Source organism: Guillardia theta, assembly GCF_000315625.1.
Source record: "Guillardia theta CCMP2712 unplaced genomic scaffold GUITHscaffold_44, whole genome shotgun sequence".
Classification (NCBI taxonomy): Eukaryota; class Cryptophyceae; order Pyrenomonadales; family Geminigeraceae; genus Guillardia; species Guillardia theta.
Window position 1 is genome coordinate 47,380 of NW_005434630.1, and position 27,571 is coordinate 74,950.

At 47.8% G+C, this 27,571-nt stretch overlaps 9 protein-coding genes across 9 annotated transcripts; 4 read left to right on the forward strand and 5 right to left on the reverse strand.

Annotated features, from left to right (window-relative positions):
- Window positions 1-79: 79 nt before the first annotated feature.
- GUITHDRAFT_110165 (hypothetical protein) lies at window positions 80-2,338 on the forward strand (the record flags this gene model as incomplete). The annotated part of the gene is made up of 5 exons (XM_005830632.1): window positions 80-1,470; window positions 1,523-1,604; window positions 1,880-1,936; window positions 1,999-2,159; window positions 2,209-2,338. The coding sequence occupies 5 exons, from the start codon at window positions 80-82 to the stop codon at window positions 2,336-2,338; spliced, it is 1,821 nt and encodes a 606-aa protein (XP_005830689.1).
- Window positions 2,339-2,646: 308 nt separating this feature from the next.
- Window positions 2,647-3,695, forward strand: GUITHDRAFT_110166 (hypothetical protein; the record flags this gene model as incomplete). The annotated part of the gene is made up of 3 exons (XM_005830633.1): window positions 2,647-3,460; window positions 3,509-3,564; window positions 3,609-3,695. The coding sequence occupies 3 exons, from the start codon at window positions 2,647-2,649 to the stop codon at window positions 3,693-3,695; spliced, it is 957 nt and encodes a 318-aa protein (XP_005830690.1).
- Window positions 3,696-3,834: 139 nt separating this feature from the next.
- Window positions 3,835-6,394, reverse strand: GUITHDRAFT_163728 (hypothetical protein; the record flags this gene model as incomplete). The annotated part of the gene is made up of 16 exons (XM_005830634.1): window positions 3,835-3,897; window positions 3,948-4,060; window positions 4,108-4,170; window positions 4,224-4,232; window positions 4,343-4,431; window positions 4,480-4,565; window positions 4,613-4,680; window positions 4,728-4,797; window positions 4,849-5,141; window positions 5,186-5,269; window positions 5,323-5,405; window positions 5,457-5,531; window positions 5,586-5,699; window positions 5,749-5,805; window positions 5,863-5,918; window positions 5,971-6,394. 13 exons carry the CDS (start codon window positions 6,392-6,394, stop codon window positions 4,226-4,228), a joined length of 1,506 nt encoding a protein of 501 aa, XP_005830691.1. The 3' UTR covers window positions 3,835-3,897; window positions 3,948-4,060; window positions 4,108-4,170; window positions 4,224-4,225.
- Window positions 6,395-7,739: 1,345 nt separating this feature from the next.
- Window positions 7,740-11,831, forward strand: GUITHDRAFT_72771 (hypothetical protein; the record flags this gene model as incomplete). Its single annotated transcript, XM_005830635.1, has 5 exons — window positions 7,740-8,513; window positions 8,562-8,594; window positions 8,640-8,855; window positions 8,970-9,143; window positions 9,222-11,831. 5 exons carry the CDS (start codon window positions 7,740-7,742, stop codon window positions 11,829-11,831), a joined length of 3,807 nt encoding a protein of 1,268 aa, XP_005830692.1.
- On the reverse strand, window positions 11,822-15,440 carry GUITHDRAFT_163729 (hypothetical protein; the record flags this gene model as incomplete). The annotated part of the gene is made up of 21 exons (XM_005830636.1): window positions 11,822-11,975; window positions 12,025-12,088; window positions 12,135-12,224; window positions 12,275-12,340; window positions 12,391-12,499; window positions 12,545-12,611; window positions 12,660-12,850; window positions 12,895-13,011; window positions 13,060-13,184; window positions 13,228-13,350; window positions 13,398-13,502; window positions 13,550-13,686; window positions 13,738-14,155; window positions 14,200-14,340; window positions 14,383-14,520; window positions 14,557-14,597; window positions 14,839-14,886; window positions 15,001-15,082; window positions 15,136-15,184; window positions 15,225-15,268; window positions 15,351-15,440. 21 exons carry the CDS (start codon window positions 15,438-15,440, stop codon window positions 11,857-11,859), a joined length of 2,364 nt encoding a protein of 787 aa, XP_005830693.1. The 3' UTR covers window positions 11,822-11,856.
- Window positions 15,441-16,379: 939 nt separating this feature from the next.
- Window positions 16,380-17,079, reverse strand: GUITHDRAFT_153151 (hypothetical protein). The gene is made up of 2 exons (XM_005830637.1): window positions 16,569-17,079; window positions 16,380-16,522 (listed from the first exon to the last, which is right to left on the reverse strand). The coding sequence occupies exons 1-2, from the start codon at window positions 17,064-17,066 to the stop codon at window positions 16,421-16,423; spliced, it is 600 nt and encodes a 199-aa protein (XP_005830694.1). The 5' UTR covers window positions 17,067-17,079; the 3' UTR covers window positions 16,380-16,420.
- A 6,161-nt stretch (window positions 17,080-23,240) lies between these two features.
- Window positions 23,241-23,504, reverse strand: GUITHDRAFT_110170 (hypothetical protein; the record flags this gene model as incomplete). Its single annotated transcript, XM_005830638.1, has 2 exons — window positions 23,241-23,391; window positions 23,449-23,504. 2 exons carry the CDS (start codon window positions 23,502-23,504, stop codon window positions 23,241-23,243), a joined length of 207 nt encoding a protein of 68 aa, XP_005830695.1.
- A 228-nt stretch (window positions 23,505-23,732) lies between these two features.
- GUITHDRAFT_153152 (hypothetical protein) lies at window positions 23,733-25,459 on the forward strand. Its single transcript, XM_005830639.1, has 11 exons — window positions 23,733-23,788; window positions 24,329-24,374; window positions 24,443-24,501; window positions 24,558-24,615; window positions 24,667-24,716; window positions 24,770-24,802; window positions 24,875-24,946; window positions 24,993-25,072; window positions 25,118-25,170; window positions 25,218-25,271; window positions 25,321-25,459. The coding sequence occupies exons 1-11, from the start codon at window positions 23,745-23,747 to the stop codon at window positions 25,345-25,347; spliced, it is 576 nt and encodes a 191-aa protein (XP_005830696.1). The 5' UTR covers window positions 23,733-23,744; the 3' UTR covers window positions 25,348-25,459.
- GUITHDRAFT_153153 (hypothetical protein) lies at window positions 25,442-26,737 on the reverse strand. Its single transcript, XM_005830640.1, has 11 exons — window positions 26,662-26,737; window positions 26,514-26,618; window positions 26,402-26,466; window positions 26,282-26,356; window positions 26,201-26,237; window positions 26,118-26,144; window positions 26,034-26,066; window positions 25,931-25,982; window positions 25,746-25,880; window positions 25,655-25,695; window positions 25,442-25,602 (listed from the first exon to the last, which is right to left on the reverse strand). Exons 1-11 carry the CDS (start codon window positions 26,728-26,730, stop codon window positions 25,549-25,551), a joined length of 693 nt encoding a protein of 230 aa, XP_005830697.1. The 5' UTR covers window positions 26,731-26,737; the 3' UTR covers window positions 25,442-25,548.
- Window positions 26,738-27,571: the final 834 nt, after the last annotated feature.

The following is a 27,571-nucleotide window of genomic DNA, read 5'->3' on the forward strand; positions in this document are numbered from 1 at the left end:
CAATGAGCGAGAGACGATAAGAAAATGGTGAAGATGGAAGGCATTCATCGTTAACAGCTGCTTGAAAAAGCTTCCCAGCATGAGAGTTCTTCATCTTCCTACTTTGCAGATTTTCTTTGTGTTCCTGTCTGGGTTCAATGACCATACGAGTGTCTTGAGCCTAAACTATCACAAACTTCCAGCTTTTTTACCTCCCGTGTCTCCCAATTCAAGGATAAAGCGGCAGCATTTCAGCATTGTATGCTCCTCGCAAAAACAAGAATGGAGGATCAAGAGGTCAGAGCTTGAGGTGCAGTTGGAACAAAAGATAGAGGAGTCTTTCCGGGTAAGAAAAGCTTTAGAAAGCTTGAAGCTGAAACGTGAAGAAGAAGCCAAGGCATTAGAATGGCAATTGTTTCTGCAAAAGGTGCAGCAGGACATCGATGAGCCTGAGGTCGCCCCTTGGGAAGTCGCAGATGATCTGCAAGAGGTTGTGCAGAGCTACTTGTATAACACGTCGCTCGAGGGTGTAGATCTGGGTTACATGAGTGTAGACCTGGGTGGAAACAAGACCGGGAAGAATATAGTGGGGAAGATGAATGAGATGGATAGAACGGTCTTGAAATCGGTATTCGACTCAGTAATTGCGGACCAGAAGAAAACGCAGACAACAAAAAAGAAGGGTGTTATGTCCGAACTCTTTCAAGGGGGAGGTTTTGGCTTGAAAGGATCCATGAAATCGGACAAACTTAACGCGCAAGGCACGTGGAGCCTGAAACGCGATGCAGTGGAGTCCTGGGTCAGACAGGAGCAGATAGCCCTGAGGAGGAAGAATCCATCGTATGCCAAGAAGATGCTAGCTGAAAAACTGCAGAACCGAACCAAAAAGTCGATCCCATGGGAAGAGGTGAAAAGGAGAGTTGAAATGCTTCAGTATGCGATCTTGAAAGAATCGCAACCTCAACCAAGGAAGACATCGTACAATGCAACGACTGACGACACCCTCAGAATGCCAAGGCGGAATCTCAACGTCAATGATGAGCTTGCATTCAACACTCAAGCAAGCAAAAAGGGGAAAGATGAACGAAATACCTACCAGGACATCTGGTTTGATCTCTTCGACCCAGATGAACAATTTGCAGAGTTGACTGCGACTTCCACTCGTTTTGGATTGCGATCTATGTCTGTCAAGAACAAGATCAAGACAATGCAACATGCGAGTGAAGATATGATTCAACATGCAAACAAGTGGTTGAAAAAGGAAGACAAGCTTCCGTATGAGTCGGTGAAAGACTTCCGCAAGTATGTTGCCGAGGAGTTCAACAAGTACAAGAATGAGGAAGAAATTGACGGACTGGAAGATGGAGCGAAGCAACCGTCGAGATTGATAGAGTATATGCTAAACAATGTTGACACAGACAAGTTGGATGCAAGCTACTTCGGTCTTCTTCTCGTCCCTCAGAAAGAATTCATCGAGGGGACAATGAGGAGGTGTGGCTTCCTTGTCCTGTTGTTCTTGCTGCTGACTCTCTCCTCCCTCAAGGCAAGGGTACGACATGGAACAGATCTTTTTGAGTCCAACCGATATCGAGGAGGACAACTACCGCTGGGCGGAGCTGGATTACGTAACTTGAGTTGCACTTGGGTACCTCTGTGATCAGATTGGCAGATTGCAGAGACAGATTGGCGGTTTACAAATCCTGACTTGTACGCAAGATATCAAAAGAAGAGAGATCTAGACAGTAAGTTTCCTGCAGCATATGTCATCGCTCACCCCACACTGCAGTTCAGACATTGGAATTGATAAAGCGACTGGAACGAGATACTGAAATATTATCCCTTGAGGTTTTCCTGCTTGCTGTTGACTCCAAGCTCCAGAATATGAACACACTTGGTTCAGGCTGAAATTTCTGTGCAAGAGTTCCAGGCGATCATGCTTGATCTTGGGCAATGCCGGGTGCAAGACGACGTACCTCTCCTACATTCCTGCACGCGACTATGGACCAACACTTGATGCAGGTGATCATCTTCGAGCCAGGAGATTGGACAAACTCGCGCGTCCTCGGGACATCAGATGACTTGGACGAGATCGTCGACGTCGGGTCTACTCTCATATTCGTCCTGCTCATGCTGTACCCCTTCATCCCGGTATCGGAGGCACTCCTCTTCGACCCAACCTGGTAAGCATGTCGAGATGGGGGGGAGGGGAGTGAACTTAGCATTTGACAGGGTGGAGGAGAACTTCAGGCTGGACAACTTCATGTCGTTTCTCTCCCTCCCCTACAACGTCGCCATCACCGTCTTTCAAGGCCTGCGCTTCGCCTTGGCGAACATGAACGTCGGCGACATCAACATTTAGAAATTTTCTTTTCAAATTTCATTTGTTTCCTACCCTACAACTCATTCTTTCACGGTCATATTTTAAAATTTGAATCAAATTTTTCCCGCGTGTCACCCGTTGCCAGAGGCGAGGTAGGATGTTGTGAAAGAAAATGGGGAGAGAGGGTAGCTAGAAGGAGCTCTATCACCCACACCATGGTGAACCACCTACAGCCACCAGAGAACAGTCTTCTGCGTTCCTTCATACAACTCTGATCTCTACCCTCCCCTCTCACTGCACTCCCTCTCTTGCTCATTCCATGCCTAAGTGGTGAATTTCGCAGGTCAATGCAGCCTCGTATCACTACGATCTTTGACAAGTCTGCTGACCATGGCGCATCCGGATGTCATGCGAGCAACGGACTGAGAAAATCTCCAGAAGATTCCAGTGAAACAAGAAAACAAACGCGAGGATCCTCCTTGTTTGAAGAAATCTTGAATGCAGATTGGAGCGACAAGAAGAAGTTGAGGGAGGAGGTTCAGGAGAAACCCTCTGGTTATCAAACGAATGTGGAATCGAATGTCAAGGCAGATCAGAAGCGTTTACAGCAAGAAGGGAACGAGCTGGAAGTAAAGGAGGTGCTCGATGATGAGAAAACGAAAGAAGAGAAATTCGAGGATTTGGAGGCAGAGGATGCAAATGAACCGGATGTCAAACTGCAGTTAATACAGCAGTCTGATTCGCAAGTGAATGATGAAGAGAAGGGCGAGGGTGCAGACCAAATGTTGGTCTCGTCCCAACTGCTCACTCAAGAATACTCTCAGCCTACACAAGATCAGCTGGAGTTGACCCAAGATTCTGTTCAACCCACCCAAGAGTATCAAGGAAACGTGTTCGAACCTCTCGTCCCCGCCTCTCAAGAGGACCTCAGGTCCAGCGAACTAGCAGAGGAGCCAACCGAGGCTGAAATGCGTCCAGGCAAGCGTAGAAGAATACGAGCAGCTCTGGATAGCAGCGATGAGGATGAAGATTCGGAATACGGGATAAAGAGGGAGGAGCAACAGGCAGAGGAACTTCCAGACCTGAGCAACTGGAGAGTTCGCATGGAACTTCTGCTAAGAACATCGAGGATGGGCGAGCTTGCTGAGCTGTTGGGAAGAGGTGAGAGGATCCGACATTCCCTCCGGTGCTCACCAAACTTCGCTACAGACGTGGCTGCACGATATATCAAGGCGAGAAGAGATGCTTCCGCTCTTGCGATCGAGGTAAGCTGGCGGCCAACTCGATTGGGCTGCTGAGATCATGACAGGACCTCGAGATGCCGACCTACGAGAAACTGCAGCGAATCCTCTTGATGCGAATGTGGGAGGGGCGAGACTTTAAGGTTGCAAGATGAAGATGAAGACTTTTATTCTTCCTCGAGTTTTGCAACACTTACCACCCATGTAGTACATGCCTGCAGATTCCCCTACTCACTCAGCTCATGAGCTGCTGTGCCGCCACTCACTGTCCTCGCCTGCAAAACATCGAATGTCAGCGACATGAGACCGGGATGTTAAGCCAGTAAGACGAGTGCTCCTTATCGCCACATGGCGCTTCTGCTTCAACACTCAATTCCTTGTCAACATCACGTTTCCTATCAACCGACCAGCATTGAGCTGCTCCCAAGTGGAGTCTGTAAAAATTGCACGCATACACAAGAGAACAAAACAATTAGGGCACATCTGGGCTCAGAGCCTTCACATGATAGGACACTTGAGTCTGCATATCAGCAGTGAGAGAAAGCAGATCAGCACACAAAATGTCACAAAGGGGCTTTGATAGAATTGCAAAGTCGAAGCAATGCGAGCAAATCCAATCATCATCTGCTCCTGGCGGGAGCCAAGGTGAGTCGCCAACAAGTTTCTGTCCACCAGCCCCTTACACTCAACGGCTAAAATGTTGGACGAACATTGACACGCATCGGAAAGACCGAAACCAGGTCTAATGTTTAGAGTTCGGACGTGTGCGTTGAGCGCAAACAAGCATGCGCGAGGTACTCACGGAATATTCGCTTCGAATGTTCCTTGCGCCAAATAGATTGCGGAAATCTGCTTCCCAGCAAAGAAACGACCTTGCAAACCAGCTTGCGCCTGCCTCCAAAGTCACAAGCATCACTCGCTAATAAGCAGGTGTTATGCCTTCTGCGCGGTGTCAGTGGAATCAAAACGAACATAGACAAGTCCGTTCGGATGCTTGCGATCAGCGACAACTTGAATTACTCTACCTGGAAGAGATGTCAGGTTGTCAGATCTCGTCAAAGCACATCTTCACCGAATTTGGCCTCGCACTCTTCCTTCACATCATCTTGAATCTCAACGTGGAAATCTGGCTCAGTTTCTCTGCAGGAAATCATCACAAGATTTCCTCGATGGTCGCCACAACTCACTTGGCAGGATCGAACATATTCACCAACACCATGAACACCGAAGGCTGTGACTGTCCATTGGGGATCGCATCTGTGCATTATCTCTCACATAGGGATTTCACGAAAAGATTCAAACTCCTACTTGCAGGCTTGGATGGCTGTAGTGCACCACTCATGAGACTGTTAGGCACAGCGCTGGTAAGCTGTGCATCGCCACGGGCCAACTTTTGCATCAAAGAGTGTCGAGATTGGGCCGAAACGTGAACGCCCCCGATCTCATTATCGTCAAGCATTTCTGTAGCAGGGCCACCTGACGATGACATCGATCCTGTGTAGCCAGATCCCGCACTCTGAATGATCCGCACATTAAGAGCCTTTCCGGCAAGATCAAAGCCATTCAGGTGAGCAACAGCTTTTTGGGCATCCTGCAGAGTTCTAAAAGGAATTAGAGTCCAACAGGTAAAGTTGATAGCACTTACTTGAATTCCACCACGCCCTTTCCAGTGCTCCGTCCGTGCTCTTTGTTGATTCTCACACTCAAAACCTTTCCAAAAGGTGAAAACCTAGAGTTCTTTGTGTTAGAGGCTATTGTCTTGTATTCCCTGAGGCGGCTTACAGGGTTTGAAGATCATCCTCAGCAATGTCCATGTGCAAATTATCCACTTGAAGTTTTGCAGGAAGATCCAACTCTCCAGCAACCTGACATTGGGACATCACAGACTGCGATGCATCAAGAGCAAATCTTGATACCTGAGCAGCCAATCTGGCTGCTTGATTCTTCTCAGCTTGAGACGCTTGAACCACCACAGGAAAGCCACACAAAAGCTGTGTACAATAGATCGATCACCAATTCAACCAAGTGACCCAAACGATAGCAACCTGGCCTGACTTCTGCACAGCTGCTACACATTGCTCCTGCTTCTCGAATTCGACATAGGCTATACCCTTCGATCGCCTCGTCTGTGTGTCCTTGATGATTCTCACATCCACAACCTGAGATACGCAAGTTCAGCATCGTCCTTTCACCCACAACAGACCAAACCTTTCCGGCTTCAGAGAAGAATTGGAAGAGATCTCGTTCATCGGCTTTGCGCGCTACCTACACGAAAATATGAGAACCTCTCATATGTGAAGAGGGAGAAGCCAATGCAAACACCTGCGCAACAAAAATAGTCCTCATGTCTCGATCGAACCCCTCATCATCTTTCGCAACTGACATAGAAATTTCAAAAGAATTCATATCAGGTCTTTCAATATCGTGTACTTTGTTCTGCAGGCAGACGATCAGGAATTTCTTTCTCGTAACGATATGTCTCATCATATCGCCTCTTTTCGCCGTCATGCCTCCTTCTGTCATCGTGCTTGTCTCTGTGCCTGTCGCGGTCCCTCCTGTCCCTTGACCTGCTTCTCGACCTCTTTTTGTCCCTCGATCTGCTCCGAGAGCGATCTCTCTTGCTTCTCTTCCGATCGCTGTCCCGGTCTCGGTCGCGATCCCTGTCCCTGTCCCGATCCCTGTCCCTGTCCCTGTCCCTGTCCCGATCTCTGTCGCCATCTCTGTCTCCTCCATCCTTTTCTTTCTTCTCAGTTGGCTCTGGAGCATAAGATGCTTCTTCTTCTTCTATTCCTCCTCCTCCTCCATCTCTCCCCAGCTTCTGGTCCATGTACGCCTCTGGGTCGAACTCCGCCATTTCGCCTCTGCGCGCCTACCCCTATCGACTACCCCCACCTCCTAACCTATGACCAATACCCCTATCTGGCCAAGGTGGTTAGTGCCCACCCACCCAATTTCCCGATACTATTGCTCGAACCTACCCCTGTAAAGAATTACCCCTGGATTCTCACATGAGAAATTGAGGTTTGGTAGGGTACGTCCTCATGATGGGAGAACAGTACCCTCTACACTCCGCATCACCTGGCAAAATTCTCTCCATGTGACCCGTACTGTACCCCTACCCCCATTGTACGTACCCCTACCCCGTGTTTCTTCAGGGTACCCTCTCGTGCAGGGGTGACAACTGATCCTCGAGCCCTTCGAGAATTCTCTCCTCCAATCAAATTTTGAAAATTTCCCTAATAAGTTATAGCATAGCACAAAATATGCTCCTCAACATTGGAAAAGCAAGATCAGGTTTGAGAGCCGAACAAGACTGATCCGAGGGGGGCTCACCGGGCTTGAAACTCACCCGCCGGGGCCCGCCGGGCCGGCCGACAGCCACCCGGCCGCGCTCGAACCGCTTTGGCAGGACACACAAGCAAGTTTGCTCCGCCGCCATGGGCAGCTCGAGCATGTGCGGAGGAGGGGAAGGGGGAGGAGGAAACGTCACCCTGATGGTTGACATCGGAGATGTGAAGCGATTCGGACCCTCCGATTGCTTTCAAGATCTTGTTCTGCGTCCTCTGCTTGTCATAGCCATCTTGTTGTTCGTCTTCAACCATGTTCGCAGAATGTGGTATTCGGCAAGGAAGCACGAGGGGCTCAGTATGTTGGGGCTTACGATCACAGACAAGATGCAAGCTATACTTGTGATCGTTTCGTTTCTCATTACAATAGCCGATTCTTCAGAGAGGAGTTCAACGACCCGGCAACTTGCGGTCTTTGTTGCGGGAGCATGCATGTGGTTGGGATCCTTGCTTGTGATGGTGCTAGAGAGCTCGAGGGGGCTAGCACGAGGATGGCAGATAAAGAGCTTCTGGTTGCTCTACCTGGCTGTCCTCGCAAACTCTCTGAGGCTCAAGGTCCTTCAATTCTCTTACGGTGAGGTGGTAAGCTCGGCTGGGATGCATTTACTAGTAGCGCAATGCTGTTTGGGGCTGTTGCTGGGCTTGTCTGCAGTCTTACAAAACTCCAAGACATCAGGGATTCAACTAGATGCTATCGGACCGTCTCATGCCATGGCCAACGAGGAGCAAGAGCTACGAATATACGGGAAGATGGAGGAGGAGGACCCTCATTCCAAACTATCGCATCCTCAGAGTGACACACAATCACAAGAGTTCTCTGCAAGTTTGGGTTCTCTTTGGCTATATAGTTGGATGAATCCACTGCTGCGCAAGGGATTGAGAAAGCAGATCGATGACTCTGATCTTTCTGCCCTCCTCGGCCTGGATCGAGCCAAAGAGAACGGGGACGAGCTTTGGGCGACCTGGCAGAGAGAGCGGCAAGGGACGGAAGGCTCCCTTTCCTTGTGGAAGGCCATCGGAAAGGTCTATGGTCCGTCTTTCTGCTTCGTCATTCCGCACAGAATGGCAGGAGATCTGCTCACGTTTGTATCTCCTCTCCTGCTGCAACAGTTGTTGCAGCTGATTGAGAACGGAGAGATGGCGGAGAGAGGAGGGATGATCGATGCTGTCCTCCTCACTCTCTGCATCTTATTCTGCAAGCTCACTGAGAGCATTCTCATTCAAAACTACTTTCATCAATGCTTCCGCGTGGGATGGCGAGTCAGGACGGCTACTGCAACCATGGTGTATCGGAAAATCTTCCGACTGTCAACACGAGGTCTTCATCTCTTCAAGACAGGACAGCTGGTGGACCTCGTTTCTATAGATGCTGTTCGACTCTGCGTTGCAGCGGGATACCTACATTATGCCTGGAGCGCGCCAATGATGGCGATCATTGCGATTATTCTCTTGTACAACCTGCTGGGCTCCTCAGTCTTTGCAGGGTTATTCATCATGATTGTTCTCTTGCCTATCAACACTTACGTGATCAAGAAGATGCAGTTACTCAACAACAAGCTGATGGAGGCAAAGGATCGGCGAACAGAGAGCATGGACGAGGTTCTTCATGCGATCCGAGTCATCAAGGTGATTTCGCTCTGTTCACTATACAATCAGTGTGATACAATGCTGTAGCTCTTCGCATGGGAAGATTCTTTCATGGATAAGGTAGCACAAGTCCACAATCGTGCGCTAGAGATAAAAGATGTGCAGGTCCAGAAGCTGAGAGAAAAGGAAATGCTCTTGTTGCGGACGGAGGGGGTTTGGGCGGTGGCTTCAAGCTTCGTGTGGATCGGGTCTCCTCTTCTGGTGTCTCTGGCATCATTTGCTGCTTTCACTTGGAGCGGCAATGAGCTGAAACCTCACATCGCCTTCACTGCCTTGTCACTTTTCAATGTGTTGAGAATGCCTCTCTTCGCGATCCCGCAGGTAACAAGTCACGCTCTTCCCCTGTGCTAGTCTCCCCCACTCTTCCCCCACTCTTCCGGCTGTCTTGTGTCGCTCCCTTGCCCATTGCTCGCCTGCTGATGTCGTCTCCTCTAGGCAATCAATTTCTTCATTGCTTGCAAGACAGCAATCGGACGAATCCATCCGTTCCTGTGTGCAGACGAGGTCGACCCCTGCTACTTCGAGGAAGAGCTAGGAGCATCGGACGAAGAGGAGAAGCATCCCACAGTTGTGTCCATCAAGGGAGGAGAGTTTTCATGGTGCAAGTCTGTTGCCGAAGACTCGTCCCTGCACAACCTGGGGCAGGCGGAAGAGTTGTCGAAGAGCGAGTCTCAGCGGGTTGTTGAGAAGAGGACGTTGCATGAGATCGACTTTGAGGTCAAGCAGGGTGAATTCGTCATGATATGTGGATCAGTCGGCTCAGGCAAGACGTCGCTGCTCGCTGCTATCTTGGGGGGGATGTTGAAGAAAGAGGGTACTGTAAGGCTCAAGGGAAGCGTAGGCTACTCACCTCAGGAAGCTTGGATCATGAACGCGACTCTTCGGGACAACGTTTTGTTCGGGAAGGAGCTCAAGCTCGATGTTTACGACTCAGTGTTGAAAGCTTGCTCCCTCGACAAAGACATTGAAATGCTCCCAGGCGGAGATGCCACAGAGATTGGTGAGAAAGGAATCAACCTGTCGGGAGGACAGAAAGCGCGGATCGCACTGGCTCGAGCATGTTACAGTCAGGCCGACCTTTACCTTCTCGACGACCCTCTTTCTGCCGTCGATGTGCACGTGGGTAATCACATCATGTCTCAGTGCATCGGCGGCCTCCTCGCAGGGAAGACCCGCATCCTCGTGACTCATCAGGTGCAGTACGCCGGGTTCGCCGATAGAGTTGTCTTCCTCGAGAAAGGAAGAATCATCGCAGCTGGTCGCCCGGAAGAAGTGAGGGCTGCTCATAGCTCATGGTTTCAGGTAAAGCGCAAGAGTGGAGAGGACGTGGATGCAGCAGATGCGAAAGGAGACGCAGGAGAAGGGGCTACGGCTGTGGATTCAGAAGCTGGAGACGAGAAGGAAACGCCGCCTAGTAAAGGGGCTGAAACGAAGAACTCACAGACAATCCAAGCAGAGAAGAGGGAGGAAGGAGCACTAAAGCGAAAGATATGGAAAGCCTACGCCAATGCGATGGGCCTGAAGATGCTGATTTTTCTCACTTCATCCTACCTCATCTCTCAAGCCCTGCAGAGTGCGAGCGATTTCTGGTTGAGCATTTGGTCCTCCGCTGTGATTGCCAGCGAGCCGCCAGCTTCCCGCCGATCACACGGGCTGTGGCTTCTGCTTGGCAGTGAACACTCTCTCCTTGAGGTGACAGGAGAGGGGAGGATGGCGGCGGACTCAGCTTACTATCTTATGGTTTACTCGCTACTCTCCTTGATCGCAATCGTGGGGATCGGAGCACGAGCTCTTGTTGTCAACTTTGCGGTGATTCGAGCAGCCAATCGCCTTCACTCTCGCATGTTGCGCTGCATCGTTCACAGTCCAGTCCGCTTCTTCGACACGACACCCATGGGCAGAATTCTCAATCGCTTTGGAGCTGATCAGTATGCAGCCGACAAAGAGATGCGGGAGAGTCTGGGTCAGCTTCTGCAGACGATGATGAAGGTCTTGCAGGTCATTGTCGTCGTCATGCTTGTCACTCCCACCTTCGCTGTGATTTTCCTGCTCGTGGTCCTCGTCTACTATAGAATCCAGCGAGTCTACCGTCAGTCCTCGCGCGAGCTCAAAAGGCTGGAGTCTGTCTCCAAGTCGCCTCTACTTGCCAATCTCCGCGAGTCCATGGGAGGGATCGACACCATCAGGGCCTTCAAGATGCAAGCGACCTTCGAAGAGACCTCGGACCGATGTAACGACGCCTACACCCGCGCTTACGCTAACTCCAACACTGCGAACCGATGGCTAGGAGTCCGTCTGGAGTTCTTGGGCAACATGAGCGTCTTTTTCGCAGCGCTCTTAGCGGTCCTGCAGAGCGCGCAAGACAGGACGTCGGCTGGACTGATCGGGTTGAGCATAACCTACGCGCTGGAAGTGACGCATGCTCTCAACTGGTTTATTCGAGGGTTCAGCCAGCTGGAGACGAACTTGGTCTCTGTTGAGAGGATCGATGAGTACTCGGTCTTAGAGACCGAGCCCATTGACGAGGAAGGGACTCCTCAGCCTGCCTGGCCAAGCTCTGGGGCAGTTGAGTTTGACAATGTCGAGATGAGGTATCGACCTGAACTAGAGCTGTCGCTCAGAGGCGTCACGTTTGCGATTGGAGGGGGGGAGAAGCTGGGAGTGGTGGGAAGGACAGGGGCAGGCAAGTCCTCCCTCGCTGTCGCCATCTTCCGGATCTGTGAATTGTCGTCCGGCAGGATATTGATCGATGGGGTGGACACGTCAACGATGAGCTTGAGGGAGCTTAGGTCTAAACTTGCGATCATCCCTCAGGACCCTGTTCTCTTCTCCGGTTCGATCCGCTACAACGTCGATCCTTTCCAAGAGTACAGCGACGGAGAGGTGTGGGAAGCGCTGAGAAAGGTTCACCTTGACGAGTACGTGCGGCACTCGGAGGGATCCGAGGGTCTGGAGTTGCAGGTTGCGAGCGGGGGAAGCTCGTTGAGCGTGGGTCAAAGGCAGCTGCTGTGCTTGGCCCGAGCGCTGATGCGGAGGTCCAAGGTGATGGTGATGGACGAGGCGACAGCAAATGTGGACCTCAAGACTGATGAGGAGATCCAAGAGATCATCCGCGAGAACCTGCAGGGAAGCACAGTGATCACAGTCGCTCATCGCTTGAACACAGTCATGAAGAGCGATAAAATTCTGGTGATGTCTGCGGGAAAAGTCGGAGAGATTGGTGATCCAGGAGAACTGATTGCAAATGAAGACTCACTGTTCTCGAGGCTCTGCAAGGACACCAAGCTCAACAAATAATCCTTTCATCCTTGTTTTCATCCTTCTATTCATCTGTAATCTTGTCCGCAAGGTTTTCGCCGCAAAAGGGTATTTTTCTTAGTAAAGCCACGTAGGGTGGTTCACTGTCATCGTCCTCTTCCTCCACGGTAGTTTGCTGGATTCCTGGTTGAGGCTTGTCATCATCAGCACCTTAGAGGCTTTCTAACGTCACCTTTCACTTTCTTCTCAACCGTCTCTTCCGGCGGCTTTTCAGACACGTCCTGTATTCGAACAACCTGCCGATGTCTCACATCCTTGCAACCCATAGGAAGGGTTCGATACCGTTGCTTGCCGCCTCTCATACGCTTCGATACAAACCTTGGCCAGGGTTTTACATTTGTCGGGAGATCTCTCATACTCGGGAAGTGGAATCTAGATTCACATCACAAGGTACAGACACAATATGCACCTGCGATCAACACCTTGTAGTTTGTACATTTCGTGCAAAACACTTTTCCCGTGAGACGGCAGTGAATCATCTCAGGTTTCTGTGATTGCTTCTCGTGACATTTGAAGAGAAAGAATCTACTTGTCTCACCGAATTTCCTTGTCGGCGGTCAAACCTGACATCGCAGAACCCGTCTCTTGGAGTCTCAGGATCATCGTTAAGGTCTGGGTCATGTAGATTGATCCGTCCGCAGCATTGCCTGCAAGCACGTCTCATCCTCTGTCACTTCCTGGTCTTACCGGACCTTGCGATCTCTGTCGGCTCCCCGTACCACCATCCCCGCACGAGAGTCATCGCATTCTTCCCCACGCCTGCATGCTCCTTCAGCTCGCCTTCTGACCATCTCTTCCGCTGCCTACCTTCAGTTCGCCAGCATGTTTCCCCCTGCGCTGTGACAGGGATCTGGTCGGACATGTAGCCCTTGTTCCTCCCGTGCTTGAGCGACTCGCCGACCAGCTTGGCATCGGAGACGTCGATGTTGGACTGCATGGCCGAGAGAACTCCTGTGTACTCCTGCTCGACGTAATCGCGAATGACCTTCCAGTGCCACCTAGACAGTGCTGAGAATCCCTCGACCCCTTCCATGTCTATCACCGAAATCTGTTGGGATCCTGCTCGAAAGGATCCTTGGACATGATTGTCGGGGTGTTCCCGTCCTCCGCTGCATATATTCTCCGCGCTGCCTGATATTCTTTTGCAAATTCAAGACACCTTTCATGTCACTCAGAGGTATGTCAAAGAGAAGAAAGCTCATCGCACTTGCTGCACACGGTTTTGCTGAAATGAGCATTCTCAATCTCTTGTTTCAGGTTCTGCAGATTCCTCTCAAACTTCTTCTGTTCAGCAAGTTCTTTCTCTATCCTCTTGAGGAGCTGCCCTGTCGCCTGTATGGACTCAGATGGAGGGGTTGGGAGGGGCAGGCGATACGGTCTCTTTGTCCGGCAACTCCTCGTCCTCTTCATCTGAATTGTTGTGTTTCTTCACTTTCTTCTCCTGGTCTGTCTTGTACATTCGTTTCCTGATGTTTGTCAGTCTGTTTGCCACGTGCATCTGACAAAGCGTGTGAGCGATCTCCTGTCGCGAGAATGCGCGGCAACCTTTGCGCTGTGAAGCTGCCGCTGGAAGTCCAACTCCTTCAAGACATTCTGCAGTGCATTCTCTTCTTCCCTTACTAGTATATCGACAATGAAGTCTCTTCCAACCTGGGAAGAACTCAATATCTGAAAACGCTCAGGTGAAAGTTACAAACCTCAAAACCCCAGTCAGGGAATCTTGTCACTTCTCCGGCAAAAAGGGTACTCGAGACAAAAAGTTTCCCACAGACATGGCAAGGGGACGGCAGTCCTTTGGCTCCCCCAAAGATGGCAGACCTGTCGAATCTTGTTCCTGACATTTTGAATGTGATGGCCAGCAAATGTTTGCCTCACGCTCGTCTACCTGTTTCACTGCACTTTGACATATACGGGTTGTCAAATGCATCGATGAGATGTAACATGTGTTGAACCATCCAGTTCTCATCGTCCGTTACAGACATGTCGAGGATCAGAGTGATGCTCCCTCCTGCATCATACCTTCCAGCTATCAACTCCTGGGCTGCCATGTCAGGATTGACTTTCAGCGCCTTAAGCTGCGACTTATCCAGCCTTCCGTTGACTATGTGAGAAAGAGGAATGAAGCATTGCTTTCCAAAACATCTCCGGTCTGCGTTGAAAGTTGCCACACAAGAAGAGCCAGGAGGAAAGTAAACATCTTCTTCTTCATCTTCTTCCAGCATCCGGTATACAGACTTGTCAAGTCGATTCACTTTAAAAATACCGAAACGGAATGAATGCTTCCTTGTATCTCCGATTTCCGCCTGCAGCCAAAATTATAACGAGATGAAGAATCTCTAAAGTTCACTTGTTTGCGCGAAGAATGCAAGTAGATCGACAGGTATTCACTCTTGTCCTCGTCCAACCTGTATCCCTTAGGATACAGGTCCAGATACCATGAACCGTCGGTTTCGAACTCAGAAGAAGAGATTTTTTGATTAGGCCAAATCTGCAAGCCGATCACTCAAGAAAGAACTGGTGTCAACAATACTTTTGAATGGATTCCTTCAAGATCTTTGATCATCCATCGGGTTCGTTGTCGTCCTTGCAAGGTGATCTCATAATCCGTTTCCGGAGGTTCGAGCTCAACCCCCGTGATAGCAAAGATCTCCACCTTGAAGATGAAGTGCTTCAGTTGAGGTTAGTAGTCAGCAAAAACGAGTACATGCATTGTAAAGGTTCCGTCTTGAATATCGGTCTCATATCCTGCAAAGAATGCATTAGAGATTGTTGTATCGAAGGTGTCTTGCCGGTCAAGAAGCAGCATCTGGGATTGAAGAATTTGTCAAGCTCTATGAAGCTTTCCCAACCCCAACTGCTCTCTTCTGAAGTGAACCTCTGAGAGAGAGACTTGACGACTGTTTCATCTTTGCATGTCATCAGTTCACACAAGATCTTCATGTATGGCAACGACCTTGAGCTGCCGTCTCTGACTGCCCCAGCTTACTTGAGGCTTGAGACTTTCCCAAAGACGCTTTTGAAGAAACCTCGCTCGCTGTTTCAATCGTATCAGATCAAATTCTAGAGCCTCGTAGTTCACCCTTGCTCCGAGATGAGGCTGAGCTTGACTTTGTGCTGGAGTGTTTCGATCGCACGCTCTGAGACGAACCAGATTCACTGGTCGATGAAGACCGCACTTCTCCTTTCGTTGACTTCCTCTTTCGATCTCCGTAGTCTGGAGCATATGACACCTGAATAGAAGCAAACATCGGGGATGGAGAGAAGAACTGTCTGCTTGTGATACCTTGATAGTTGCAAAGGCTGCGGTGTCTCTACGTGATGGATCGGGGAGTCTGTTCACATACAGACTAGCATATTCCATGTCGACACAACCTTGATCGCTTGTTATTGCATGATGTCGAAACAATCACGACAACCTTTTGGAAAGAATACAAGTTGCCATTCGTCGAAACCACACTGCACGGGAGGAAACATTCTGACGTCATCACCGAAACTTACATTTCTGAACCTTCCGACTTGCCAGGTGAAGGTGGTGAGATCGCCGACCTTCTTGAGGTCCTTCACTCGGTTCACGCTTCCTCCGAACATCTCAGCTCCATTCCCACGCCATGCCCATCAGTATCCACTAATAGTAACACCAACCCTGCACCACCCCTACCCCTTATTCATACTGCTTTCACCCTGGCATGTACCCCCCGTGTCTCCTGTTCATCGTGAGCGCGGGTGAGGGAGCATGGGGTGAAGGCAGTTCCAAGGATCCTGTGTGGAAGCTCGCAGACCAGGAGAGCAGCTGAGCATATAGAGAGATATGCCTATGAAGAGAGCGTGCTTCAATCTCCTAGTAGGCGCTGTGTGAGTAAATTCTCACTCTACCTTGTCAACGCTGCTCGCCAAAATGATGATACACTTTACTTCACTACACCAAAAGTGATCGAACTGAATTGGAATTTATGGAATTCCTCTCTCATCTACTGGAAGTTCAAAACCATGAAGGCTCTCCGCTTCATTGTAGCATGCACTCTCAGAGAAAACTCTGAGGTCCTTGCATCAAGCTCTGCACCTTGTGAGTTTTCTTTATCGCACAACGCTGCAATCAAAGTATGTCACTAAATTGTTAAAAACACATCCAACAACTTATTAAGTTCTCATTCACTCACCAGATAGAGCGAAAGCCTCTTCGATCATCTCTTTGACGATGATTTGACAGATGCGTAAAACAGTCTTGTTCTGTCCCACACCTCTTTCACTCCTTGGAGATTTTGACAAGCTTGTGCAAGTTTGATTTACCCCGCTTGTATCTCTCAGGTAGAGGGAATATGGATCATTATACCACTCTGAATCATCAACAACCGTCGGGCTGATAAAGGTTGAACTTGAATGTTCTTGATGGTGATCAGACAATGAAAGCTCAGACGCAACCAGAGGTGGAGCATGTCGACTCGAGTTCATTGTCTTGCAATGATATCAGGACACTGGCATCGTGAGCTTATAATTGTTTCCGACTTCAATCATTTTTTGTATTTTTTTCTAGAACTTTGACCTCTACTTCCATAGATTTTGACCGGAGCCTAGCAACGAATCATCCTCGTTGCCGTCAATTGCAGAAGCAATTTATCATTTTCGCTTTCAAGCTGCTTCACTCTTCGGAGCAGATTTCCCTCCGCATTCGGCTGAAAAGTTCGATCAAAGCTGTTCGCACAAACAAACAACACTCACCACCGCATGTAAGCTGGAGCGCAGCCCATTGACAATATCTTCGAAAATTGGAATTGATGACTTTGACAGGTCCCTGTCATGCTTCTTGACATACTCGTGATTAAACAAAGGCCACGCCCCAGAACCTCTTTCGTCATGAAAATCATTTACGTCAATTTTCTTCCGATACTGAGTCACATGGTGAAATCTTGAAGATTCCGCGCAAACAATCAATTCGTTCTTGGAAAGCAATTGGAAATTGGAGAAAGATCTGCTTCGCATTGGCCTTGCTTTAGCAACCTCTGTACAGAGCTCCCTAATTCTGCTGTCCGTTCCACATTTAAGGCACTTGTCGAATCGTTTGATGAAAGACTGTCTAGCAAGCGTAATATCAAACCATTGCCAAAAGGAGAATGAAAGAGAATTCCAAATTTCTCTCTTGAGGCAATGCACATAGAGCCTTCTTCGTGCCAATTTCTCTCGGGCTCGGTTCTCCAATATCAAGAAGCTGGAAACCATTACGATTCTACTATGCTTCGATCGCAGACTTTCAAGAACAAGCATGTTCTTTTTCCTGACGTTGGTCACAATCAAATTCCATTCGCAAAAAACAATCTCCTTGCATGACCTGCTGTCCCAATCCATGAAGTAATTGTCGAACTTTGAAATCCAATTCTTTCTTCTTAGTAGATAAGACCAAAGCGCAAATACTTGTTGAGATACAGAAAAATTCCGTATCTTCGCCTTTCGAATCAAGCCCGCCTTAGCTGCGATCAGGACTCTGGAATACATTTTCCAAGAATCCCAGATATCTTGTAGACTGAAGGATATTTGCTTCCGAATGCAAACAGCCTTTCGCACCCTCATGCCCAACGCAGATAGTTTTCTCCAAAGCAGAAAGCATTTCTCCTTTTCTAGACCAGACAGGGCTTCATTCGAGCGCAACATCCTCTCCACCATTTGCTTTGCTTTGACATGCTTTCTCCAAACATGAAAATATGACAAGAGGTATCTATGCAATCTATGCGACGAATTTTCAATCAATCGCTTGGTCCATTTTTTAGTTGACAAGAATATAGACCATCCATGAAGGACTGCTTCGAAAATCTTATAATGTTGATGCAATCGAAGTCGCTTAGGGTCTGACCGATGTGCCTTTTTTACCATCTCCCCCCATGTGCAAAACCAGCCATTTACGATTGTTCTTGTCTTCTTTTCCGAAAGCAAATTCAATGTGTGTTTCAAAACTTTCTTGGAATGTGCAAGTCCAATCCAATATCCAGTGATTTTTATCATCAATTCGTTGGTTTTTCTTGTCCTGAAGTTTGACATACGGATCCTTGTTTCAATTTTGTGGTAAAATGATTCGTACCATGTCTGAAACATGTGATGCACACGAGATGAAATTCTCTTCTGCGAAATAATTCTGAAAATATTCAAAATTCTTTGTCTTTGCGAGCAACATATGGACCAATCAAGAAAGTAGGACCACAGAATCTCAATGCGGATGTGGTTTGAATACTTTCGAAACGCTCCAAGAAGAAACCGACTTCTTTTTGAAAAATGTTTCCACATATCAAACCTTGCAAAGCAAAGTAATTTGAATTGTCTATGACGAAATGCTGTGACCAATTGCAGCTCCCATTTTTTGTGTGATAAAACTGTCTTGGTTCGCAAGAACCATCTTGACATTGTATCTGCTCTCACTCGAGTTTTTCTGCGATCTATCAAAGATAGCATTCTATTTCTAAGAAATTTGGATCTGTTTGCAAACTGTCTGATGCAGTTATACACATGTTGAACAGTTTGCCTTTTTTGGCGTTGACCTTTCCTTGTTGCCAATGAAGTATTGTGAATTTCTAGTTTCATCTCGAAAATTTGCCGAATCCATCTGTCAAAAAAATTTTTTTGGTGCCAACGTGACCATAGACTGATGGACGATTTCAATGCAATATTTTGCAACTTGAGGCCAACAATCCTGTTCTGTTGGAGAATTCGGAAGCATGTTTCCTGCAATAAACGGGACTCACAAAAAGCGTCGAGAGAGGATGTTGGGTACCTTCATTATCAATGGTTTTGATTCAAAGAAATGTCGAACTGCCTTGATACCGTGGACGTTTTGCCTCCAATATGTGAAACAACCAATTAGCTCACTTTTCTCGTTCACTGCAACTTTCAAAGTAAGAGATTTCATCTTGCAATTTTCCATTTTGTTCTCCAAAGCTGCAATTTTCCTTCCGTAAAGTTATATCCCTCCATTTCAACCTAAGATTTACCTCGTAAAGAACAAAGCAAATTGATCGCTCTGCTTGTGAGCCAACTCCAAAACAACACACGTGGTAGTCAACTCATTCTGAGAAATTTTGTTAGACTGATTCCGATGAAAGCAGTGAATACATCTATTCGCTCAAGTTCTTCCCTATAATGATCTCTCTCACAATCAAAGAAATTCGATATTTCTGCAATGCGCTTTTCCAATCGATATTTCTTGTAACATCATGTCATTTCACTTAATAAAGTTTGAAAGCAAAGGGATTTTACATCTTCAAGAAGAGCTTCCACTGACTGATTGTTCTGTGCTTGAGTAAGTGACGAGAAGGGGATTATATTAGAAATAGATACCCGTTTTGGAGTATTGAGAAGTAGATTTGACCTGCAACAGACAACGTAAACGATTGAATTTCAGCCAACATGGAGAACATACCTAAGGTACCATGGTTTTCCATCGACTGATTTGGGTTCATTTTGTATTCCAGCACCTTCAAACATAGCCTTTTCCTGCAAACAATAATTGATGGAAAGGTAAGAAGAGAAGAAAAGGAATTGTCTCTCTCACTAGGCCTTCGGGGGTCATTGGTATTTCACTTTTGGGACCCTCTTTCAAACGGATCGGGGTAAAAGGTGTTCCATCGCTGAGATATTTGTGTCAGAATCAAGAAACCAACATCGAAAAACCTTGCACCTTGATCGAAAGCCAATCTTTGCTTGAATCTGGGAACTTGTAGCAACATTTGGCCCGCTTTCCTCGAGGATATTCTCTTGCATTTCATCATCTACAGAAATTGAATCGGATCCGCATTCACGTAGGACACTCGCTCTTTGTTCAAGAATTTGCCTACGAAGTTGATCACAAAAATAGAACATACGTATGCACTCCTCATCACCAGTCTTCTTCGTTAGAACCGTCCTGCTCAGAGGAATCGTCCATTTTGATTTAACCTGCCATGAATCATTTCCACATCAGAGCAAATCGTATGGGTTCTTTTCATCTTTTGGCCATCCTTGTATCCTGGTCGTTGCACTTTTTTTTTGTCATGGAGAGAACCTTTCAACTTTCAACTGATTCAATCTTGCTTCTTCCATCAATTGCTTCTAGGTTGATCGCGGACAAAACATTCGTAACTCATCGTCGTCTAAAACGACCCTTAAACACCTATCGTCCTTTCTTTCTTTCCTACCATGGAATTCGAAGTTCTTTGCCTACATACTTTCTGTGTCTTTCGACTCCCCTAAAGCACAGCATTCTCCTCTGCTCTGCGCTTTGTTCTCAATCATTTCCGCACGATTCCTCTAGTACGAGGTAACTCTTCGGATCCTCTACCACCGTGGGGTACCCTACCTCGCTACTACCGAGTCCACCCCTGCTCTATCCATCATATACCCCACTGTCGTTGACCATAGGCCCTAAAATGGTTGGTAGGGTCGGTACCTTTCTGACCGAAGTTGGAGGGGTACCTAGGCCCGGGAGGCACTGTCATAGCCGCTCCCAGTGAAAATAGAGGGCCTACTGTTCGGCCGGGCCCCGGGCCGAGCTGGCCCGGCATGCCGGCATGGCCTCCACGAACTTGTTTGTCGTGGTCTGACGGTCAGTTACACGATCTGGCCCACGAACTACCACCCACCCATCTTTTGACCTTGACTACCCCCACCGAGATAGAGAAACAGGGTGCAAAAAGAAACTGTGTATCAACCAACACGAGGTAGGGATGAATCGAAGTGAGAGACTGTAGTAGAGCGAAGGAGGGGAGGAGGGAGGAAGGAAAACGAAGCACAGGAGCTTCGTGAAGGAGGTCCTTAGCCATCCTATCAGGATTTATCGAAGGACGACCATCGTCTTGTTTTTTTCTGACGCTTGTTGATTTATCAGGTACTGCCGATCGAATGTGTGAGGAAGTATGTGTATTTCAGCAACCTCCACCTTCAAAACCAACAAAGGATCTTGCGCACATGATATCAAACAAATTGTTCAATCATGAGCTGGATTCTGCTATAAGACAGATTTTGGTTTCTGGAAACATGATAAACAGTGCCGTTCAGAATCGAGCTATGTTTCGACTTGTGTGCTTGAGGATTGGAGTTGAAAATCAAAATTGCAAACTCAATGCAGATCTGCAAGGTCACATTTACATGCAATACCTAAAAATGAGACACTGCTTGAGGACGTCAATGAAAAATGCATCCAGGAAAAGGGCTTTCTTCCATTTGGTAGATGAAAACATTCTAGGAGACTCATACTTTATTCGGAGAGACAGATACTTGATGGGATTGCCAAAGCTCATCGAGACAAGAAGCAATGAATCAGGAGTAATACGATCTTTGCTGACCATTTTCGATGCATCTGACCTCATGAAGGCAAATATTGGTATTCAAATCTTACAGAACTCTTGCAAGAAAGGTTTGATCAAAGCCGTTGAAGAGATTCTACAAACTTCCGCAGCAGCAGAGCTAATCACAGAATGCGATCCCGATGGTAACACATGCCTGCACATCGCAGCTCGTGCAGGACATCTTCAAGTTATCAAGATGCTTGTTCTACATCCATCTGCCTTGTCATGTGTTTCCAGGGTGAATAAGTCAGGGGAAAGTATTCTGTCTGTCGCAATCGATGCCAACTCAAATGCGAACAAGATTGTGGAATTTCTGCTCTCCCACGAAAATATTTTTAAGCTTGCAAAGATAACGAGGCGAGAACAAGAGATCGTCCAATCCATCTTTTCTTCGTCTGAGCCAGACTTGCAACTGTTCAGGACGGTGTTGAATCTGGACTCCAAAGAAATCTTGTGCTGCAGGAATGCAAACTTGCAGAATATTTTACATCTCGCTGTTCATAATGGATGTACAACGATCGTAGAAGAAGTGATGGAGCACCAGGCTTGCTTGGCACGTTGGAAGGATCTCAACGGTCTCACCCCCTTGCATTTGGCATTTCGAAAATCTGATCACTTCTTGCTGCAACTTCTCGTCAATCACGTCGAAAATGTGCATGGTGCCGACTGCAGTTGCAGATCTTTGCCCTCTAGCCATTTGCTGTCCGAGATGGAATTGGCAATCCTCATCGAAGACATGAAACGAGTGTTGGAGCAAGCTCAATATTCAATGCATTGTTGTACAAGTATGACTTCAACTTTGCAACATGGTGCGGCAGACGTTTGTGCATTCAACGAGCTCTTATCGAGCAGCCTCACAAGAGAATTGACAAGCCTAGACGAGGACAGTCTTTTTCATGCATTCGATTAGCCAATACTTGCAACTAGTTCACTATCCTCGTAACACTCATCACAAGCTTTCTAGCTCTTCTTCTTCCTGCACCTGATCAATGAATTTAAGTATTTGCTGAGAGTCCACAAACGTCGCAAGCCCCCTCAAATGTGGAGGTGCTGTATCAGCGACGATGCCTTCGACTGTTCCCACACAGCTACCGTTGCTGTATTAATACCTTTGACTTCAGTACATTTTGAATGTTGCAGTCGACATGTTTTACCTGTCTAAGATGGGTCCACCACACATTCCCATCTGTAGCACACTCTGGGTTCTGGCAAAGCACTGGCACTATTCAGAGGAAAGTGAAATAAGACCAAGCCTACTTGTTGTCTATCGTTCATTCCAATGAAGCTTCCCGGTACAACACAAGGTTCCTGAAAAACATTCAAAATCGGTGTAGAGACAACCCAAACCAGGTGCATACTTGTGCCTGAGAATGATCCTCGGTATGAATGAGTCTATGACCATGAAAGACAATCTGAGTAGCGATCAAACGACCGTTTGATCAGCAACAAAGAAACAACAAACCTCGTCTCGGGGACACAAACTTGTGTCTCTCAAATCATGGAAAATGAAATGATCGTGAGGTGTTCCATCATCATTCTGTATAGAACTCAATTGCGAAATCAATTCATCATCGTCTTCAGCACGCAAAGCAGCCAAATCTCGAATGTGATGCGTCTTGTATGAATTGGCCAGCACGGTTGAGAACTTTATTTCACCATTTGGTTTTCTGATTTCAAGTCTGGCTTGAATATTCCTGCACAAACCCAAGTCAGAAAGCCTCCCATCTCATCAGGTGTACGTAGCAGCAGGACTCACTCTCGTCCAATGCTGTGCAGCCATTCGTATTGCTCCACAGGATAATAATTGGGGAACTGAAATGGCAAGATGACGTGCGCTGAAGCGATGATTCGCAGCACTCCCTTGCTTTTCTGACCTCCTTCCCAGTTACCAGTCTTGACAATAAAACCACTGGCTCTGCTTAGAAACTCAAATTCTTGCATCCCTTTCTCAGGGATGCGGAACCACGAGGATATGCAATAAGAAAGATGCTTGGCATTGGAAGACGAAGAAAAGAATCGCTTCGGATGCGAAAAAAAATAGTTTGCTCTCGGAAGAAAGTTGCGATAAATCATTTTTCAGCGTCCTTCACTGGTCCTTCTGTTCTCTGACCTCGCCCTTCTTCGAGTTGAAAGCAAAAGGAGTGTTTGTGGATATCATTTTTGAAGCTCCGGGAGTTGTCATGTAGAAAACCAATCCTGCTACTCCCCACGCTGCAAACGACTTGAAGCTGAACATCCTGTATGGTAAAACAATAAGGACATACACAATGCGGAATGAACGCTAGAAGACTCACCTGTATCCAAACATGCCTGAATCCAGAGAGTTCCACCTGCGCAATTCGTAAAACATTGAATTATACCATTCATGTTGTTTGAATCAAGCTCTTGACCTTTCTACATATTGATCTCATCTGATCCTACGACTTCCCTGCCCTCCCCGCCTGCTCTTCGCCTGATAGCCTATCATCCCTTCCTTCCTCTACCCTAGCCTTTTAGGTGTTCCGATGCTTCCTCTTCGGCCTCATCCGTTACATCCGTTACATATTCCTCATCCCCCTCATCCCGAAGCCTGTCAAGGGTCGCGGTTGGCATGGCTGAGGAGAATCCGATCCCTCGGCTAGACGCCTGCTGCGGGTAAGCTCCCCTCTCCCTCCTGCCCTCCTGCCCTCCTGCCCTTCCAGCCTCTCTCCATCCTTTGCTCCTTTTCTGTTCCTCTTCCTTTGTCCTGTCTCTCCTGCATCGCTCTACTCTCCATTCTCCTCTTTCCTCCTTTCCTCCTTTCCTCCTTTCCTCCTTTCCTCCTTTCCTCCTTTCCTCCTTTCCTCCTTTCCTCCTTTCCTCCTTTCCTCCTTTCCTCCTTTCCTCCTTTCCTCCTTTCCTCCTTCCCTCCTTCCCTCCTTCCCTCCTTCCCTCCTCCCTCCTTCTTCCTCCCACCTCCATCTCCCTCCTGCCTCCTCCCATATGCAATTGTTTTAGCTCAATCCTTTTACTCTCTACCTTCTCCTTCGGCTTTGCTTGATCATTTGTCAATCGCTCCTCTAGCCTACCAAACCCTTTGTTGTCACTAGACCCTGCATATCCTCCTCATGAATACGTGGCGTTCCTTTTGAATTGTTTCTCTCTTACGCGATGAGATCAACCCAAGTAAAACTTGCAAGTCTGACCTTTTTTCAGATGCATTCAGCTCAAGCTGGGTGTTCTTATCCTTTGCGTCCTGCAGGTTGGTTGTTTACTTCTCAGTTTTTCCTCGATTTTGACCACTTGCTTGCAATTTTATGGCATCATTAGATGATAGCATCTGGCTTCATGATGCTTCTGATAGGGTCATACCTTCTCTTTGGTTACGCGTGAGTTTCACAATTGTTTTCAAGTGTGGCATTTGGCGCCTAAGTGATGGTATCAGGCCTGGAGACAATCTTCCAATGCTTGGAGGAGCATTCACTCTGTTTGCCCTCATCGTGGTTTGATAATTCGTCTTCTGCAATGTATGTTCGATGTGAATCTGGAAATAGGTCATGCTCTTGACAGCAGCAGAGTTTGGCTTTGCTCTGTACGCGTTCAGGTCAAATTTCTTTTTATTTGGAGGAAATCTTGAAAGCTCATCAAGTGTTGCAGTGACATCCGTAAGGCAGAACCTCAGGGAATCAGGTCCTCCTTTTCTTCTGATCATCTCCTTTCGTCTATCTGTGTCATTTGCAGATGAAATGACAGCACCTTCAGATTCTATTATATTGTGAAGATTGTATCCTTCTTCCTAAGCCTGTTTGTGTTCTGCTTGACAAGTGACTGGACGTAAGGTCTTGAGAGGCTATGAGAGTGTAGATTTACATAACAGCAGTTCGCCCGAAATTTTGAACTTGTTCATCTCGTCGAGCATCAGCTTGTACTGCATTTGGTGCATATGGTCGTTGCATGAAGGTATCTTTTGCTCATGTTTTTGAAAGGGCTTGATCAATTTTTCAGCATTGATGCTGGGAGGAGAAGCCGCTGCAAAGGCTGGGTTTACTTTGGAGGAGGTGAAGATGCTTTCTCCATATGTTGTGCTGATCTGCGGCGTTTCCAGGCCTCGGCCACTTCACCTTTGCTAAAGAAGGTAGCGGAGGAGAAAGAATCCAAGGTGAGCTTTCGTTGAAGAGAGGAGTTGGTAATCTCAGCCCTGATTACAGGGATCCATGCAATCAGCGTATGTCTGACGGGCCACATAGTACTAGTCGCCCTTGTAAGTTACCGAAATGCAAGAGATGAAATCTCTCAAGTTTATTTTTGCAAAGATACGATAAAAGTCGTCCCCAGGGACATAGCAGACGCGCCAAGATTCGCAGACCATGACAAGGGGGAGCCTAGAAGATCGAACAGGATTGTAGTCAGGCAACTTCCAGCAGATTCTAGACGAATTAATCGCTGTCGGAATCTTCTCCTCGACCTCTTCGTCGCCTCGCGCGAGCTTCCTGCATCGAATCCGTTCATCACAATCATGTCACCCAGCTCTTGCCTCATTACCTCATCGTTCTCGTCACCCGATTCTCTGTTGCGTTTTCGACCTACATCCAAGCGTTTCAAGGCGGGTGTGGTGACTACAGAACATTGGTACCAGACTTGTCGTCCTCATCGCGGTCGCGGGTGAGATCGCGATTCTTGAATCGCTTGTCAAGCTCTTCATTCCTCGAACTGACTCCACCAGATGCGTAAATTCCTCCTGAACGGCGAGACGCGCTTTGAGCCGCTTCTGCTCATCAGAAATTACTCCCATCATCTAGACAGCACGAATCTCCGAACCAATGTCCACTGCTCCTGCGACCTGACAAACTCTTCCAAACCCTCCGCGCCCCTATGAGAAAGTACTTGACAGGCTGCTATCACTCCTCGCATTCAAGTATACCAAATCAAAGTCGAGTCGATACTCGTCGCGGACCTGACAACTAAGTTCAAAACCACCTGCTGAGCAAATACCTTTCCTCCTCACCTGTCCTCCACTTTTTCCTCGTCCATACTTCGAGTAAAACCAAGGTAAGGCAAATACAAATCAAGAGGCTTAAAAAGCACTACCTGCCGTCCCTCCACAAATCCTGGGTCTCTATCAAGTCTGCGACAGCTGTCAAAATTGCAGACCAACCAGTGAATCTCTGCCTGATTGGACGATCATCCAGCTTCAGTCCATTCAGGTATCGGATGGAAGCTTCAGTATCTTCTTCAGTGTAATACCTTGAATAGGGAGTCATGTTGCTGAACTGTGACTTGTGTACTCACTCAACGAAGCAGAAGCCGCAAGGTGTCTTCTGGAAGCGATCGAGCCCCATGATCACCCTCTTGACCTGTTCAAGAGTTTATTGCACGCATCATAAAACCCCCGAGGACGGACCTCCCCACATCTCGAGAAAAATTCGTAAATTTGAGCCTCTGTGGTGAAATACGAAAGGTTGCCAATGTACAAGCAGGTAGACTTCTCTATAGCTTGATGGTACTCCTGCAGTTTCTGTGAGCCTTCCTTACAACTCAATTTCAAGTACCTCATAAGTCATGCCACTATGACGATCGAAATATGGCGTTCTTTCATACTGGCAATAAAGATCTGCCATGAGGCCTGCAGGATCGCATGTCCGTTAGTTGATCTATTCTCTCCAAATCTTTGTGTTATCCTATTTTCAGTTATACCAGCTTCCTCCTCATCGGAATTTTACTTGATCAACTTTTCTTCTGAACATCAACTACTTGTTTGCTGTATTTCTCGAATCTCGGTTATGCCTTTCCATCATACACAAACACGGTCTTGAGGTCTTGAGTCCATCAAGACAATTCAAATCCTTGATCGTCTTTTCCTCTACCTCTAGTTCTCCTGCACCTTCATATTTCCCTCTCCCTCTTCATATTTTACACAGCAGCTGCGCAGAACAAGCACGCAGGCCCGCAGGCCCGCAGGCCCGCAGGCCCACGCAGGACGGTTCCGAGGCGGGCTCCGAGAAGTCCGAGGCTGTCACGGTCGCAGCCTCACGGCTCTGCTGACCCCCGTCACCCGGCAGTGTTTGACGGGGCACAAGTTTGTTAGAACGCAGATATCACATCGACCTTAGTTGTAACAAGACAGTTTTTGCTCAAGACAGAATTTTATGCACACAAAACAAGTATGAGAGAGTAGACTGTATGCTAGGGCCCGATGTGAAACCCACTGGCAAGCATCCAGACATGAGAGGACCTTAGCAAGACGGCTAGGAAAGCCCCCTCTCCGTCCCACACGCTACATGGGCCGCCCTGAAACACGTAAGAGTTGTTTTGGTTTACGGGAGAGTTTTTGTTACAGCACGCTTGGCGAGTCCATTATGATTAAGTCAAGTTACCGTACCGTACTAGAGCACCAGGCCAGTGCAGCTGCGGCGCCAGGCGTCACCGGGCCCATGCATGCTGAGCCTTGGACTCGGAGCC